The sequence below is a fragment of the Alligator mississippiensis genome, chromosome 15, assembly GCF_030867095.1.
Source record: "Alligator mississippiensis isolate rAllMis1 chromosome 15, rAllMis1, whole genome shotgun sequence".
Classification (NCBI taxonomy): domain Eukaryota; kingdom Metazoa; phylum Chordata; order Crocodylia; family Alligatoridae; genus Alligator; species Alligator mississippiensis.
The window spans coordinates 30,863,508-30,881,141 of record NC_081838.1 but is presented as its reverse complement, the minus strand read 5'-3'; the positions used below and the strand labels follow the sequence as shown (position 1 = coordinate 30,881,141).

General features: G+C 53.3%; 1 protein-coding gene across 1 annotated transcript; it reads right to left on the bottom strand.

Annotated features, from left to right (window-relative positions):
- Positions 1 to 12,521: 12,521 nt before the first annotated feature.
- On the bottom strand, positions 12,522 to 17,311 carry RPS19 (ribosomal protein S19). The gene is made up of 6 exons (XM_006270266.3): positions 17,217 to 17,311; positions 16,801 to 16,871; positions 15,942 to 16,042; positions 13,412 to 13,595; positions 13,094 to 13,148; positions 12,522 to 12,584 (listed from the first exon to the last, which is right to left on the bottom strand). Exons 2-6 carry the CDS (start codon positions 16,869 to 16,871, stop codon positions 12,558 to 12,560), a joined length of 438 nt encoding a protein of 145 aa, XP_006270328.1. The 5' UTR covers positions 17,217 to 17,311; the 3' UTR covers positions 12,522 to 12,557.
- Positions 17,312 to 17,634: the final 323 nt, after the last annotated feature.

The window sequence follows — 17,634 nt, the reverse complement described above, 5'->3', positions numbered from 1 at the left end:
GCATTGTGTCCACAGGGCCCGGTTCTCACGCTCAGAGCCCTCCGGCTGCAAAGGGGCCTGGGCTGGGTGCCTGCACTGTGGTCCTGGGGCACATCTGGGGTTGGCATCCCCAGCTCAGGTGATACCAGGCCCGGTGGAGGTCCGTGCCCCTTCAACCTCCCCACGTGCCGTGACACATCCCCCGCTGCCAAGCCCCGTGCCAGCAATGCAGGGCCGTGCCAAGCAGCTTCCGGGAGGCACTGCTGATTTCCAGTCCAGAGCCTGGAAAATCTGTTGCCTCGGTGCAAATCCTCCCTGTTGTTTGTTCCCTGGCTGGGGGATGGGCCCAGCCTCTGTCCCTGCAGGCCCATGTCCTGGAGGAAAGGCCCCAGGGTGGCCTCAAGTGTCAGGAGCAGGGAGGGAGGGGAGGAAAGAAGGAATCAATCCCTGCCTGCCATGGGGATGGGAAGGAGAGGAGGAAAGAAGGAATCAATCGACAGAGGTTTGCGAGAATGGGCCAGAGCCTGGCTGTGTATAGCAGCTTTCATGCCCACACTACCTCCAAGCAGCAAACAAAGCAACAAGTCACAGCCTGCCGGCACAGGCGGGAGGGACGCACAACGGGTAGCCTCTGTGTGCCTGGCAACGGTTTGCCAGAACCCGCTCCACAGGTCAGGGCGCCCGGTTGGTCTCCCGCGACTCTTCCCCGGGTGCACCCACTGTGGGAGCTTATTGCCCCGCACAGGTGCCCTCGGCCTTCACCTCTTAGGCCCGGTGCAAGCGCAAGGGAGGGAGCACCTTGATACAAAGCAGGGGGAATTTTCAGGAGGAACGAGGCACTTCCCAAGTCCTCATTCGGAGGCAACTCCACCAGGGAGATGGCAGGAACGGGTGCCTCCCTGCATCTGTGTCCCAGGCTGAGACCTGCCCTGAGTGCCGCGTCCATCTCGAGCCAAGAAACTTTACGGGTCTGAATGATGCAAGGGATGTAAAGCAAAGCACATTCATAAAGGCACTATGGCTCAAATCTCGATGCCCAGCTGCCTTATCCGGGGAGGGATCCGGCCCTGGGTAACAGGTGCTGGTGGCCGCAGGTGTCTGGGGGAGGCTGTGCTGAGTTATGGGGACCTCAGAGACAATCCAGTTATGAGTGGGCAGGGAGGGGAGCCACCCAAGCTGCTGACAGTGCCTATAAACAGCGCCTTGTCTAGTGTGGTGTTGGCTTGGGAAGTCACTCGGGTTGATTTAATCTCCTCCATAGAGCTTTCCGTAACCCAATGACTGCGTCACATGGCCCAGCGGCTGAATGAATGCCAGCGCAGCCAATAATTGGATGCAAATATGCACGTGGTGACAGAGATGCCTCCTGGGGCGACATGCGGCCCCCTCCGCCTGCCTTATGGTGCCTCCTCCCGACACCAGCGTGGACTTGCTCTGCCCATGCCCTGTGCTCGGCTGGGCTCCAAGGGGTGGGTACTTGGCATGACAAGCCAGGGCACCATGTGTGGTGCTTCAAGCAGGACTCCGAGGCTCTAGTGCCAAGTGTCCTGCCTCAGTTTCCCTCTACAAGGTTATCAGAGAATGGGGGCTGTTGTGCACAAGCAGTGGCTGGGGTCAGGGTCCCTGAGCTCTCCTTTCACATTCTTGCCTTGCCTCTATCCTTTTCCTGCTTCCTTCTCCAGCTGGCTGTGCCCTTGCCGTCTCACTGATCCCCGCATGGCTCCCTTAGTTGCCCTTGGAACAGACACTCCAAGCCACAATCCCTGCAAGAGGAGCCACCAGCCCACCAGCACTGAGTATACGTGGGCACCTTGGGAAGAGGCGGGGTGTGGAAATGGCAGAGAAGGGCCTGGAGAGCGTGCGTCACGGCACACGGATGTGTGCAAAGCCAGGAGGTGATTAGGGAGGAGCAGTGTAACCGCGGCAGATTAAAAGGAAATGCTGCTTAGGAAAGAGGGCCGGTGGGCAGCTCCCAGGCTGAGGCCAGGGCTGCCCAAAGAAGGGAGCCCAGGAAGGTGTTTGGACATGCTGCCAGGCCTGTCTGGGACAGTGCGCTCAGACATGTGTAAATCAGTGTCAATTTACACCCGCTGCAGAGCTGGCCCCAAATTCAGCCTTAATTCTCTATCCCAAGGGGAGACCTCAGGAGGGCGACGAGCCGTCTCCACTCTCCACCAAGCTGCCGTGCCACGGGCGCAGAGGCAAGCCATCTGTGAAGTGCTCTCCTGAGTGGGGCCGCACTGAAGGCAGCTGAGCACTGGGACTCCTGGCAGGCTGCTGCCTTTGCATGGCCAGTGCCACGAGCCTAGTCCCTCCCTGGCAGGGCCCCACGCGCTCCACTTCCTTGGGCAGGCAGTGCCACAGTGAAGGGGAGGGAAGGTTAATGTGAGCATGGCGGACGCTGCCAAAGCTGTTCGCACAGAACAGGAAGCAGCCCGAGGTGTTGCCCTCTCTGCAGGCTCCCAGGCGGGTCTTGAGGATGCGTCCTCTAAGGATGCCAGGGCGAGGGCCCCATCTCAGGATGCTCCGGCTTTCTGGGCTGTGCTCTCACATGGGACTGGGCTGGGGGGAGCAGCGTGGCTCAGCCCGGGTGCTGTTTCAAGAGCAAAAGCAAAAGGATTCAGAGGCACAGCTAATAAATCCGCCTGCTTGCTGCGGTACTGGATTCACACTGCCAGCCATGCTGCTGGCCCCGCGTCGTTTATCTTGTTTAGGCAGTGAGCACATTAGATGTGTATCTCGGCAGCCCCTCTCCTCTCGTACTGCCTCTGGGGACTGGGAATGCAAATCTGCTTGTTCCCCTGCATAGTGCCGGCAGGTCTGAAGTTCAGGATCGGCTGTCCAGGGACCTGCGCTGATTTAGCTTGCTGGAGATTACCAGTGGTGGATTCAGGCCTCTCGCTGCAGGCGGCCCAGGGCAGAAACATTGCTCTGGCCTCTTGAGGCTTTGCCCCTTTGCAGCACCAGGCACCTGCCTGGGGACTCCCCTGGTCCTGAGCATGGGAACACATCAGTAACTCCCACTGTTCTACAGATGAGGAACTGGACTTCCATGGCTCTTGCGACTGATCACACATCAGTCCCTCAGCCTTGCACAGATGCAGTGCGTGACACTAGACAAACCCTCCTGTTGTAAGATGAAGCTGCCTGATCCAAAGCCAAAGGGTGTGAAGAGGATCTGACAATCCCTGCGCCAGTGACTATGTGTTCCTCTGGCGGGGCAAGCAGGGTGTAGCATCCTCCCTCCTTCATTTGGGCCCTGTTCACAGGACTCAGCTCTCCAACTACTGCAGGAAGGTGCAGACGTAGCAGATCTGCTGTAACAGCTGGCGAGAGCTCCCCTGCCACAGCTTCCTCTCCCCTTGAAAAGCAGATGAAAGTTACATCTGTCCACAGCTAGCGGGCATGCCTGCTGACTTCCCCCAGCCCAGGGGTGGGAAGTCTCTCTCCAGGGGATGGAGGTATCAGGGAGGGTTTCTGCCAGGTGGTGCTGCCCTCATGAGGCAGGCCTAGGAACCCAGGGGAAGGGTGCAGCAAGATGTCTCAGGGGATGAGGGCACTCGGAGGAAGAGCTGGCATCTGGTGGCTCTTTCGCTTCAGCGCCAGCTTTCTCTTTGCTCCTGCGCCAGCCTGATGTGCTGTCAGGGCTGTCAGCCCTGTTTATCTCCTAGCCCGATTCCCCGGGCAGATCTAAAGCAGGGAACGTACAAGAGACATTAGTCACTGCCGCGCCAGGGCCCTTGGAAATTAATCGGCAGAGACGGCTTCCCCTGCATGATGGTGGCACACTCAGAAATATGAGCCAGGCCTGGCTCCTAAACAGTGGGAGCTGCGCTGGGAGGACAAGCAATGGGCGGCTGTTGGGATTTTGACTGACATGGAGATGATGCAGGCTCTTCAATCTAAGGCTGGAGGAGTCCCATCTAGAGCCCTGAGCTTAGGCAGCCCAGGTCTCTTGCCGGACAGCCAGCAGGAGGGGGCACACAGGACACCCGTAGCACCCCTCGGCCCAGCCTACCTTCCTCTACCACCTGCTTCCGTGCAAGCCTGTGTAGTGCCTGGTGTGACTGGACCCTGGTCTTGGTGGGGGTCACCAGAACGAAAGCATGGTGCACAGGGGGCATAGCCCTGCAGGGCAGTGAAGGCCTCAGCTGCAGCATGGAGATAGCCCTTGAAAATGTGCAGCCCCTTTCTCACTGTGCAGAACAGGCCATGTGTCAATCCCATCCTGGGGAGCCCTCCGCTCAGTGCAAACCCACGCTCTTGCCACTGCGTGGCCAAAGGCTGCTACCTGGGGTGGTGGGGTCGGGCAACCACTTGGGGGCCCATGCCTCTGGACAGAGCCCATGTGCTAGGGAGAAGCATCCAGGACAGGTCACCCCACAGTAACCACGTGGCTGGACTGCAGCCCACAGACACATCTCCTCCAGGGCACATGCTCCCAAATGCACTGTTCCCCACCCTACTCTTGTGTACCAGACTCAAAAGACAGGCCATGCTGGAGACATCTCCAGTGATGGTCCTCAGACACTCTTGGTCACTCCAGAAACTAAGGTCTGGAGAGCAGAAGCAGACAAACAAACAAACATCATCATATTAAGTCCTGGTGGGACTCCTCCCAAACAAGCAGCAGAATATTAAGCCCTGGCAGGAGATCCTTTGGGGTCCAGCACACCCCTCTGGACTTGTCTTTCAGCTGTGCAGTGAGAAAGCCTTTTCCTCCTTTCTGGTGCCTCCTCGTTATAGAGCCAGAGCCCAAAGGGGAGAAAACTGATTGTGCAAGGAACAGGAAGCCCTGTACCAACAGCAGACTTCACAGTGTGGGGATTCGCAGCCTGCCGGTTCCGATTAAATCAAACACGGAGCAGGAGGAGCCTCGGAAAACTTTCTGGTGGTGTTTTCTTTGGTGTTTCCCACCAGCCGAGGGTGGAAGATGAGAACCACTCAAAGGGAGTCGATTCGACTTCCCAAAACAAATCATCCTTTCAGGCTTCAGTCACTGTCATGTAACTCAAGGTTTTGCAGCCAGTGGGATCAAATAATAGAGGAAAATGAAAGTGCTAGGACTGGCTGTCAAAGGAATGCTTTAAAAACTCTTTCAAGACAAAAGCTGCCTTCAGGATCCCAAGTCCTCTGGGCTACAGAGGTCCTAAGGCTTTTCAACCACCTTCCCTCCCCCAGGATGCAATTTCAGCAAAGAAACTGGTAATGAGACCCAACTTGATACCAGCCTCTCAGTAAGAAATGGCCTTAAACACCAAAGTGCTCTCACTCTCTGGCCGTCATCAGCTGCCCTGTCCGCCCACGGGGTATCTGCTCAGCATACTATGAAGCATCTTTTACACTGCCTGCTCATGATGTTACCATTAATGCTAATTTGGGGATCCCATCTGTTCAATGGGTTTATAACTTGCCACATCTGGTTACAGCCTGGGAGAGGACTGTTGCATCTCAAATTTAGCTGAAACTGGGCCCAGAACTGCACTGGAAGCTCAGACACCTCCAGCGAATACAAATATGATCTCAACAGGTGAATCCTGGAGCTTGCATACATGCCGGGTTTTTGCAGTGCAATTGGCAGCTGGAACAGCGAGATGACTCACAGCCCTACACCAGTGTCATTTACTGAGCTCTGCCGAAGAGTTACCCTCAGAAAAATCAGGGGTAAAACTTCACTTGTATAAGCTACACCTGCGGGTGTGCGTCATGGACACTGCCATCCCAGGCTAATACCACCTGGTGGCAAGTCTCTGTAACAGCAGCAGCTCTGAGCTGGCTGCGCATCTGTCTTCTCCTGATGCTGGCTGTTGAAACCCAGAGGCTTTCAGGCCTGGGTTTTGCCTTTTGTGCTTAGCTTCAGCTGCATGCTTAGCTTGAATTGCAGGCAAGATTTGCACACAGTGAAAAAGAGCAGATGGAAAAATACTGTTTCTGACTTAATATGAATCGGGAAGTTGGCTAACAAAATGGAATATATATAGTCCGGGCAAAAGGGAAACACAGTCAAAACCTACCCCAGCCTATGAATTAAAAGAGAACCTCAGAATAAAATGTCCAGTTCAAGGTAACCGTATTTGGCAAACAGAAGCAAGATTACTAATATGCATTAGGAGGAAGACGTAAGCTAATGTTATGTATTAAGAAACACAAGCTATCTGGTATATAAAGAGAGGTGAGAGAGCGTACCTTTCGGTACCCACTCCTGAAGGATCCAGTCACCGATCCAAGACTCAGAACTCAGGCGGAGGAGTTGGGAACCCCAGACAAGACCTCACAGACTGGCCATCCAGCAATGTTGCATTCGTTACCTCTCAGGGTGGTGAACATGTTGCATTGCTTTTGGCTAACCACAGAATTAGAATTGTAACTGCTAAGGGCTTAATAAATTTATTATTAGTTAAGGAGTAACTGTGTCCTGGTCTTGGAATTAATACCTGGTACGAGGCTCAATTTTAACATTACCGGATGTAACGTGGGGTCATTAGGGGCACACACAGAAGTTACAGGCCTGTACACCTGTCATCTAGCCAGGCCCCTAATGGAAGATGGGAATTTGCTAGTTAAAATCATAATCTCTGATATGTAAAGAGGTTGGACCTTTCACGCACCCAGGGGCCTTCTCCGCCCATCCCTTTGATCAAAGCTTCAATCAAACCAAATGGAATTACAGACCAAACTGATATGAAAATTATCAATTGAGGCTGGGAAGAAAGAACAGAAGCCAAAGAGTTCCCAAAGCAAGCTTCCCTCCAGCTATGTCACCATCATCCCAGGTCTTCGACCAACAGAGCAACTATTTGCAGAGTTGCTTTAAATGCTGCAGTACAGATCCGTGACCTTCTGCACACCTCCCCTCCAGGACCAGACCTGACTCAGCAGCAGCGGTGCAAGGCTCTGCCGCTGCGTTGGCCCTGCTACAGCTCTTCACAGCCATGGCACCAGGCAGGGAGTCACGCCAGCCGGCTGGGCTGTTGGTTTTCTCCTTGTTCGCACCGCTGGATAGATGTGGGGGCCTGAAACTTTTTACTGCATGCAAGTAAACAGAGAAGTGTATTCCCAAATGCAAGTGCACGAGTGAGAGAGTGAGGGCTGCCCGAGGATGGCTATTCATCTTACATTTACACAGCACTTTTCAGCCTGAAGAATCCTAAATGGCTTTGCAAATGTTACCAGTGGATTATTGGGCTGCACATAATGAGCCTTGAGCAACTGTCCCCAGCTCTGATGAGCCACCTTTCCTGCCAGCCTGATGCATGTGCCCTACCTGATGTGTCCAGTCACCATCAGTTCTCCCTCAGGTCACTAAAGTCCCACGAGAAACGGGCCAGGCTGAAGGGACAGCTGGCAAGAGCTGAGATGTATTTCATTAACTCATAAGTGAAACGACCCACAGATAGGCAAGCACATCTAAACGTGAAAGATGGGTATAGCTGGGTTTTCTTCCCCTGCCCCCTTCCCACCCCCAATCACACCCCTCCCGTTACATGGTTTGTCTTTCAAGACTAGTCAACACCATGGACGTTGCAGCAAACATCTACATTGGCATCGTTAAGCCACCTTCCTAAATGAGATAAATTAGACCGGCAAAGAGCTCTCCCACCCATATAAGTCCCATGTATGTCAGAGAGTTTGCTGCCCTTGCAGTGTTGCCTAGGGGTGAGATTTTCCTTGCGCTCCTCGTCCACACTAAACTGCACTTTGCCTGGTATTGTGGAGGGAGAGGGCAGGAGCTCCACATTGCTCGCACAGAGTGGGCCCTGCTGGAATAGAAACAACAGAGGGGCATTGCCATGCATGTGCCATCTCCCCTGGGGTGGAGCACTGCAGGGGTCTGATGGTACATAACTGCAATTAAAGCTCAGAAGGAACCTGGTTGAATTTCAAGAGAAAAGAGAAGTTTTCCAGGAGCTTGAACACAGTTCCCGCATGGAAGGAGCGATGAGGCCACGGAGGTTAATAGTCCCTCTCTTGGGAAACTGGCCTGAGCTCTTTAATGGCCACAGGTATTTAGATTGTTATGCTTCGAACAAGTTATGCATGGACGTGGGTGGGTTCCTCATTCCTCTCATATCCTACTTTACGACTACAGATCCACACTTATTTCTTCATGAGCTGCCTCCTCCCCCCGCTCCCCAACAAGTGAACACATCCTGATTTGTCATTACTGCAGCATAAACCACCATAATGATATTGTGATATATAGTCTATTAGATTCAGGCAGATTATTAGTGCAAGTCTCACTCTTGCCGAGAGACAAGTAAATGGATAAGTGCTGTAATACTCTAGCTGTCCTTTCATTTGCAAACAAGCACTGTTGTTAACTGGCCAGCTCAGTTTTTGAAAGCATCTTGGAAGTTTCATTCATTACTAAAATAATGGGGTAGATTAAACACAACCCAGGGAGTTGCTCACTTTCCATGCTCCCTAAACACGCTGATGTCTGCCTTTCGCTTGTCACAGAAACTGGGCTTAGAGAATTGCCTCTCGTGACATATAGAAGGTGGTTTCACAGAATTAAAACCTACTTAAAAAATCATTATAATAACAAAATAAGCGATATGGAGCTCATTTATGTACTGGGCAGATGTCCAATGCACATAATTGTAAAGTATCTTAAAGCTGCGCTAAAGCCAGCCGAGAGAGCTGGCAGCGTCATGCCTGGCCTCAGAACGGACCACCTTGCAGGTCAGAGAGACCCTCAGGCTCATGACATACAACTGGAGGGACCTCCCCAATGCTAAGGAAACAGCGATAACGAGGCTTTGCATGAAAACCTGGCCTGCCAGCTGACATGACAAGTGGCACAGAGGGGAGGCTGGAGGTCACAGCTTTCTGGAGCTCAGCTGTGGGCATCGTAAGGATGGCTGCGAGCACAGGAAGTGTGGGTACCAGGAGGCCAGCGTAACAAAAAGGGAGAGAAAGGGTGGCTGGTGTCAAGGAGGGAGCAGTTATTTCTACGGGGAATGTTATTTTACAGCCATTTTTTCCCCCTGAATCCCCTGCAGGCCTCAGCTCCTTCCCTCGCCCTCAGGTAATTCCTCCCATGGCATCCCCCGGGCTATATTTCCAGGCCCTCTTTCACCTCCAAGTGAATGGTTGGTGGCAGGGGAGTGCACTGTCTTGTGGGAAGGGGCGGGTGCGGGGGACCAGCAAGGGGGCTGCTTGCTGCCCTGGGTGCGGGGCTGTGCGAGGGGAAAGGGGCAAACATGGCTACTTGGGAGGACAGCACCAGCCTGACCCCCCGCCACGGGCCCCATTACTTTGCACACGGCCCCAAGGAGGGCGGGGGGGGGGGGGTAAGAGATAGCAAGGGCCAGTCAGTACTGCACACGGCCCTGCGGAGGGGTGCGAGGCACTGCACACGGCCCTGCAGACGGGTGCTGGGTGCGAGGCGCTGCACACGGCCCCGCGGACGGGTGCAAGGTGCTGGGTGCGAGGCGCTGCACACGGCCCCGCGGATGGGTGCAAGGTGCTGGGTGCGAGGCGCTGCACACGGCCCTTCGGGGGGTGCCTGCTCCCCTCAGCAAAGGGCGGGAAAAGCTTTGTCAGGGTGCGGGAGCCACGAGGCGCGCTCCCCACCCGGACAGGCCAGGCATGGGGCAGCCCCAGCCTCTGGAAGGGCTCAAGCCAACACGGGCAGTGTGGTCCGCCCCCCGTGCCGCGACGAACATCGCCTCAGCTGCCCCCTGCCTTCCTCTTCAGCCATGTCCAAGATACAGACTCCTCCCAGCCTTTAACATCGTTATATCTTCGTGAGGTAGAGGAGGGCAGCGAACCCCCACTGTTACCAGCAGGAAACTGAAGCACAAAAAAGGATCGGCCACCACCTGCCCCAGAAGCTTGTGACGAAGCCAGGAGATGACCCTGCACCTCCGCAGACCTGGCTGATGCCCAGGCCTTTCTGCAACACAAGCCTGACTTAAAAATCCAGCCCGCTCCCGCACGGGCCAGCAGCACCATCAGCTCCTCCACAATCCTCTGCTCTTTCCTTCATCCTCAGGTAATTCCTCCCATGGCACCCCTTGGGATGTATATTCAGGACCTCCTTCCACCTAGTGCCCCAGGCCAGCTGGCCTCTGCCCTGGGCACGCCGATCCAGGGGGTGTATTGACAGCACCGATGCCAATACCAGGTGCATTGATCCAGGGATTGTATTGATAGCACTAATGCCAATATCGATCCAGGGGTTGTATCGACAACTCTGGTGCCACTGGTGCATCGATCCAGGGGTTGCAACGATAGCACTGATGCCAATATTGATCCAGGGGGTGTACTGACAATGCTGATGCCAACACGAGGTGCATCATGGGCAGGGACTCGCCGGCAGCAGGGAAGCTGACGGTGCCTTTGTCCCAGGTAAGAAGATGCAGCAATGATCAAGCACTAACTTTGCTCGTGCCACTAGGGTGGGGAGCGCACTTTTTTGGCTGAGTCACTCTTAGAAGGAAGCCGAGGTTGAATCATGGCTAAATAAGCACCTGGTTCCCGTCCCCCAAGCAAAAATAAAAATAAAATGAAGGCTTTGCTTTCCAAAGCATGGAACAGCTGAAGACAACAGCTGCTGTTCCTTTCCAACCCTTTTGCCAACTACCACCGCTGTCACAACTGCATTATGTTCTGCTGTCATTTGGCAAAAGCACCATTTAAAAAATTTGTAGCGCTCCCCGTCGGCCGAGGGCTGTAAATCTCCTCGTTTTAGTGTCGCTTTATGGGTGGTGGAGGCACGACAGGTGGGGAAGAGATACGCATCAGGCCCCTGCTGTTGTGTATATCATATTAAGAATTCTTAGCAGCTCTAATTATTTCCAGAAGGGGCTCTCAAAAGACGGTTGGAGAAATCGCAGCATATTAACAACTCGTTCCACGCAATTTCTCCCAGCCCCTCATACAAACATCCCTACGGTGGCACCACAATTCCATTCAGTGCTTAACAAGCAGGTCTTGCTCCATGTGCTGCCAGGAGATATTTCACGGAGTCTGATCCATTTTAGAGGAGAATCCTTTAAACTAGTGAGAACATCAAGACAGCCAATTAATGTAGGAGCCCCATGCTCCATGATGCAAGGGAGAGAATCTGCTTCAGAAAACGATGCAGCTGAGAGCATGGTCTAAAGCCACCTGGGGATTATCCTCGGAAAATGGCAGGAAGGCAGAGGATGGGACTCAGGTGACAGGACACCTGGTTTCTTCAGTCTCCGGGGCTAATTTATCATGCAAGCTTCAGGCACAGCCCTTCAGCAATGCCAGTTTCTCACCCCTCCACTCTATATGGCAGGGATTAGATCCTCATCTCCCAGGGGTGCTGCAAAGCTTAATTGAGTTTGTAAAGTGCTGGGAGCTCCCTGGAGGCACTGTAGAAGCTCAGCTTAACAGCAAGCTGCAGACTACTCTGGGATTTCACCGCAGTACAAGCAAAGCTCTCGTTAGGGCTGAGATGACAATTTAATTCAAAACCCTCTGGTTTAAGTCACTTCAGCTCTAAAAAGAGGAAATGCTTCCCACAGCTGACATTTCTCATGCGTTGTCCTCAAGCCTCTGCAACTGCACATTTTAAGAGTCAGCTCAAGTGCTCTGTAACACACAGCCTTGTTAAGTAGTTTGTGGCAAGGTTTAAATGAAGATTGATAACCTACCATCATGAGACAACAGAGGGGTTTGCTCAGGACACAGGAGGTGGCAGAGAAAGGTGGTTGCTGTAGAAACCTCTCCTCTGAACTGCCCCTCCAGGTATGAGCAAAAGGTCCAGGACCTGTTTTGTGGCAGAGGATGCTTTACAAGAAACAATTCCTGGATTGAAAGTTTTGGCAATCAAAAATGCAAAGTATGGTTTAGACTGAACATGGGTGGCTGACCCAACACTTCCAGAAATCCCAGACAACCCAGACAAAAGCCAGCACATGCTTTGCTCCTCCCCACAGCCTGGCAGGAGCATCAGCTGCACATTAGGTTTTTAGATTGAGGCCTAATGGGGCAACACTGCTGATACTGGTCCCAGTAAAGACCAGGCCCAATGAATGACACAAGAGGTTAAATACCGTCTTGGAGCCATCCAGGCTGCCTTTAGCACAAAGCCCCTAAGAATAGCAAAGTTATCACCTACAACCCAAGGCTGCTTCAGGAGCATGTCATGCTACATGCACCATTTCCCAATCTCTCCTTAGATTTCAGGCTTGATAGCACATTACTCAGATTCTTTGGGCTGGATGAGAGTGTAGGCAATAAGGCAGCTGAGGTTTTATCTCCCCCCTCCACCCCAATGAAAAGCCAGGAGTGTGCATCATCCTCCATGTACACGTTTATTCTCAAGAGCTGGCTTGCCCTACTCCCTCTCAAAGAGATTTCTGCAGCTGGAAAGTTGAGTTAAAAATCACCAAGGTAGAAACAGAGGAAGTCAGACAAACCACTGCTACCCCCTTCCCCATCTCAGGAGATTCAGGGGCCTTGCCCTGCTATTTTAGTTGCTCAGTCAGCAGTCTCCACACTTGGTGCAGAGTCCCAGAGCACTCGGAAATCATTGGAAATGAATGCTCCCACACGTGGAATGCAAATTGATTTTTTATTATGTGAACCTGCTCATTCTAATGTTTCTTGCTTGCAGCTGCCACCTGGAAGAGAAGGAAAACGGATGAGTGCCACATTCAAGAGACAGAATGGCAGGTGAGTCCTATTTAAACACAACCGCACTGCTTCATAATTCAGTATGAATACGTACAGCCCTACAAGTTAAGCCGCATTAGATGCTGTTTAGGGCTGAGTGTTTAGACCCTGCAATAAATGCCTTGCCATTCAAAGTGAACAAGCTAGGGGTTACTTAGTGCTAACAGGGCAATCGAATAACTAGTGATACTGGTACTGCTGATGAGGCCAGCTCCTGAGGTGCAGTTTTAAGCACCCTAAATCTTGCCGTTGCTGAGGTTGAGGGTCTTGGTCTTTCTAGGGCTGGAACTGAATTATAATCCTCTTGCTGTATAACAAGCGCAACAGCTTTAGTGCAAAATACTCCTCAACTCACATAAGCCTAACAGACTTACCCCTTCACCAAGTTCATTTTAGACAAAACACAGTCAGTGTTAAGTGGCTCAGGGGGTAGAAGGTGTGGCAGGGAAACAGTTACCTGTCCTGCAATTCTGTCCAGATCTCTCTGTCCTTGAGGAGTGAGTTTGCGACCTCTGAAAGGAAAAAAGCAACAACAAAGAATCAGCAGAGGTTCAAAATGATCAAATGCCCCAAGCCCTCCTCAGGGCAGACCCTGCCTTGAGCTAGACATCAAGTAAACTGATCAGACTGCATGAAGCAATGAATTTAACTCCCCAGGGTTGTTCTGGTATCTGCCTCTCCCCTTCACTATTTCCCCGGAGGGGCGAGGTCTGGTGATTACAAGACTTTCCCACCTTCCCTTCAATGCACAAAGCACCACTGCTTTGAGACTCACCCATCCTGGTCTTTCTCCACCATTTTGAGCCCCTCCAGAGCTTGCAATACCCTCCGAGCAACACTCTTGGAGCCCCGGCTGAAATGGCTGGGCATCACCCCATTGCGCTGACGGCCTCCGTAGATCTTGGTCATGGAACCTACGCCAGCACCGCCACGGAGGTACAAGTGGCGGGCTGTGGAAGCTGCAACAAAACAGGTCTCGTTATTCAGACCCATCTCCACAGCAACACCCAACCCTGCTCCACCCACTAGAGTGCAGCTGCTTGCCCCAGGTGGAACGCAGCTGCTGCTTAGCAGCAGGTGGCAGTTCACTGTAAATTTACAGGATTCCTATAGTGTCAGCTGGATGCCAAAGGTAGGCAAATACAATCATCAAGTGGGGATGTCACCAGGATAACCCAGCTCCTAGGTATGGGGCCAGGGCATTTATTTTACCTCCAAAAAGCAGCTGGACACACAGGAGTCATTTCTGCAGGGTAGCCTGCACCAACACTACTTAGGTTTTCCTTCAAACCTCCCTCATCCAAGCACTGACCAACCCAACCTTCTTGGCTCGTGAAATATGACAAGAACACAGCCCAAGGCATTTATGCCTGCAGGCTGGGAGTCCCCAGGGCCTTGCTTGAAGGCAGTTTTCCAACCTGTGTTTATGATTTACACAGATCTGGAAGGCTAGAGCTACTGGGAATTACATGCTGAATGTTGCATGTTCTTCAGTTGTCAGACTCTTGACTTGTTACTGGAGAATTCAATCAGCCCATTACTGGACAAGTTCAAAAGCCGCTCTCAAATCAACAAGTCAGCCAGAACCGCTGTATATTCCAGGCAGACAAGATACACTACCAACTTCTCTGCAAAATACAAAGGCCATTAGTCTGACCCCACCTTTCCATAATAATCACATCAAAAAGCCAAGGAGAAATGGAGTCCAATAGCCACTAGCTCAAGAAAAAAAACCCCCAACCCTTTAGTTCTTTAGAGTTCTGGGAGGCACTCAGATATCATTCTCTGTACCACAGGTAAACTAAGAAGAAATGGCTCTCCAATAGCTCAAGGAAAAAAAAACAAACCCGACACATTAGTTTTGACATCTGAATTCCTCCCAGAACTAATTCTCAGTACCGCAGAATAATAAAGATTGGGAGTGGAAGGGACTGAGAACTGGTGGGCCAATTCTTCCACTGAGCTAACTGGAGACAGTTTCTGAACAGCAGGTCTCACAGTTCTCCCTACATATCTACTTCAGCCCTTAAATAGTCTTTGCTCAAATGTCTCCCTTGCTCCATTACTTCTTCCCCTACTCCAGTGGGCACTGAAAATAGTTCATAACCTTCCCTTCTGCAGTAGCCTTTTATCATGTAAAGACTTGAGTTCTTCTCAGTTTTATTGAAGAGAAACAAACCCAACTCCTTCGATCTCTCCACAAAGAACACCCCTCCTTGACCTCTGGCTACCTGTGTTGCTTAAAGAAAGATCTAGACCACTTGCGGGAGAGCAAATGCTCAGAACTAGGAACAATCTTCCAGCTCAGCTGGCGTGGCATAGAGTGGAAGGGTTACCTGTGCATACATGCAAGAACCTAAACATTAACCTCCATTCTTTCTGTATTTGCTGGTTAAGGCCTTTCACTGATCCAGCCCATCACTCTTGTGATACAAGATTATCAGCAGCCTCTCACACAGCCTGCTCTATTTCCCTCAAATAGATCAACAGAGCCACCGAAATTACCGGAATCACTCCCTCGTTCCTGGTAATTCAACACAACTCACTAGTTCAAGTATCTAGATTTTCTCCCATTATACGCCTTATTTATTCTTTAATAGTCGCAGCCCATATGCATTATGGGCGAGCCAGTTCACAGTTAATGACAGCTCTGCAAAATATCTCGCATGATTCACAAATGCAGCCCCTGAGAAGAACTGACATTAAGACAAAACACCAGTCAGTGTGGATTGGAAGTCTGCTGTAACTGCAATGTGCTTAGCTGCCCAAAATCATTCCAGAAGAGCCTAGGGCCAGGTTTCTTATCCCTTGAGGACCTGCCAGGGTCCCACGCAGCCACAGCAGGGCATTGCCTGGGACCACTGATGTACTCCAGCTTATTTCAAATGGCTCCAGCTTCTCCCATCAGCTGCCTGGGACTACAGATGAGCTCCAGCTGACGGAAGCAGCAGCTCATCCCTAAATTTGGTAACCTGCAGTCAACTACAGATTTGTAGGCAAGCAACCATCGATCCTTCTGAATCATGGTGCATGTGTGAGACGCCTAAGTCTAGGCAGGAGCATGGAGGAGCAGGGGCTGCCCAGACCTTCCAACCCTCCCTTTACACCACTGAGATCAAATCCAACCTGAGTCTGGATGTCGGTGCCTCAAGGACTCAAACCCAGGTCTCCTGCTGGGTTCAGTTCCAAACAACTCCCACCACAGAACAGTCAGAAGCCACCACCATTCAAAAGGTTTAGGACCCAGCATACGAGGGCTGTTATACAGTAAATACCCCCCTTCTACCCCAGCCCTGGCTACTTACCGGCTCGGGTGTAAAACCAGTTCTCATCGTATGGGGCCAGCTCCTTGTGCTTGGCCAGTTTGACCGTGTCGACCCATTCAGGTACTTTGAGTTTACCTGACCTGCAAGACAGATCAGGGGCTCATCATCACCACACCCTGGGAAGCAGCCGTAGATTACGCCACACCATCACAGCCCGCGCTTCTATGCACAACGCCTGCTAGGACTGGGCCCAGCCAGCAGAAGCTCAGCAGGGCACCCAGGGGCAACTGAGGGACTGGTGCCGAGCCAGGTGGGAGGTCTGGGTGAAGCTCTTCCCACTTGGGCACTGATTATGGCTTCTCCCCTGCATGGATGCGCTGGTGGCGGACCAGGCTGGAGGAGCGCGTGAAGCGCTTCCCAGACGCCTAGCACCAACATGGCTTCTCTCGTGTGTGGATGCACTGGTGCTCGGCCAGGCTCGAGGCACGGGCGAAGCGCTTCTCACATGCAGATCACTGACAGGACTCCTTCCCTGTGCAGGGCCAGGTTGCGGCAGAGGAAATGTTTTCCACTCGCCTCCATTTTGACACCTCCTCCCCCCCATGACATAATTGGGGGTGCTAATGCAGAGCAGACACCGCTCGCTTCACCCTAACCCAGTGATTCACAACTGGGGTGCCACGAGAGCCTTTCACGGGTGCTGCAGCTTGGGATTTCAAAGAGAATCCCACAGCCATTCTGCGCGCCACAGCCTGAGGGCTGTAGAGACGCCGGGCTGGAAGGGGGCCTCCAGAGCTCAACCTCCAAATCGCTTCTGCAGTGCAGACTGGGACCTGGCGGTCCCCAAGGGGTGCCACCCCCCTTGGGGCTCTGCTCTTCCCAGCACAGAAGGACTCACTTCTTGAGGAAAGCAGCCAAGGCCCGCACGAACTCCTGCTGGTTCACGTCTTTCACGGTGACGCCGGGCATCTGCGGGGACGATGGACACAGAGTCAGGTTAAGTGTCAAAAACCTTTTGCACACCAGTGACTCTCCCCATCCCCCTCCCCACTGCCAGACCCCCTTCGCCCACGTGCCCCCCCCCGCCAGACCCACCCTCATATCCCCATCCCCCCGCCCACGGGTCCACCCGTGTCCCCCCCGCATTATCAAACCCTCCATGTCCCCATCCCCCCACTGCCAGACCCCCCCCACCCACGTGTCCACCCGTGTCCCTACCCCTCCACCCACGTGCCTCCGGCTGCCCGCACCCCGCCCCGGGGCCCGCGCCCGGCTCCTCGGGCCTAGCCCGCCCGCCCGCCCGCTCGCTTTCACCTTGCGGCCGCCGCTAGCGCTGCCGGGCGGGGAAAGGAAGCGCACGGGGCCGCCCGCCCGCACGACACAGGGGCTCCCTGCCCCGCGACAGCGGCTCAGCCAATGGGGCCGCGCGAGAGCCCCTGCCGCCCAATCGCGGGCTGGAAGAAGGAGGACGCTACAGAGCGGAAGTGCGTGTGAGTGGGGCGGAAGCGGCGCCGGAGGGGCGGAATATGGCGCCGGCAGTAGCGCCTGTTCGCCGCGGGGGGGCGGCAGTGCGTCAGCGAGAGGGACCGGACCTTTCCCCTTCCCTGGGTGTGACGTCACGGTGGTTAGCCATGATGTCACAGCGGCTGGACTTGGAGAGGGGCAGTTTCTGGCCGTTGCTCTGCACACAGTGGGCATCTACATGTTCATCAATGCACCATAGTCTAATACT

Bases quoted from the DNA above. Each gene is read 5' to 3' on its own strand.
- RPS19 (XM_006270266.3), bottom strand. From the start codon at position 16,871: ATGCCCGGCGTCACCGTGAAAGACGTGAACCAGCAGGAGTTCGTGCGG. The intron at 13,596-15,941 runs GTAAGTAGCCAG...GTTTTGTTGCAG, and splicing joins CTGGTTTTACACCCGAGCCG to CTTCCACAGCCCGCCACTTG. The intron at 12,585-13,093 runs GTAACTGTTTCC...CTTCTCTTCCAG, and splicing joins TGGACAGAATTGCAGGACAG to GTGGCAGCTGCAAGCAAGAA.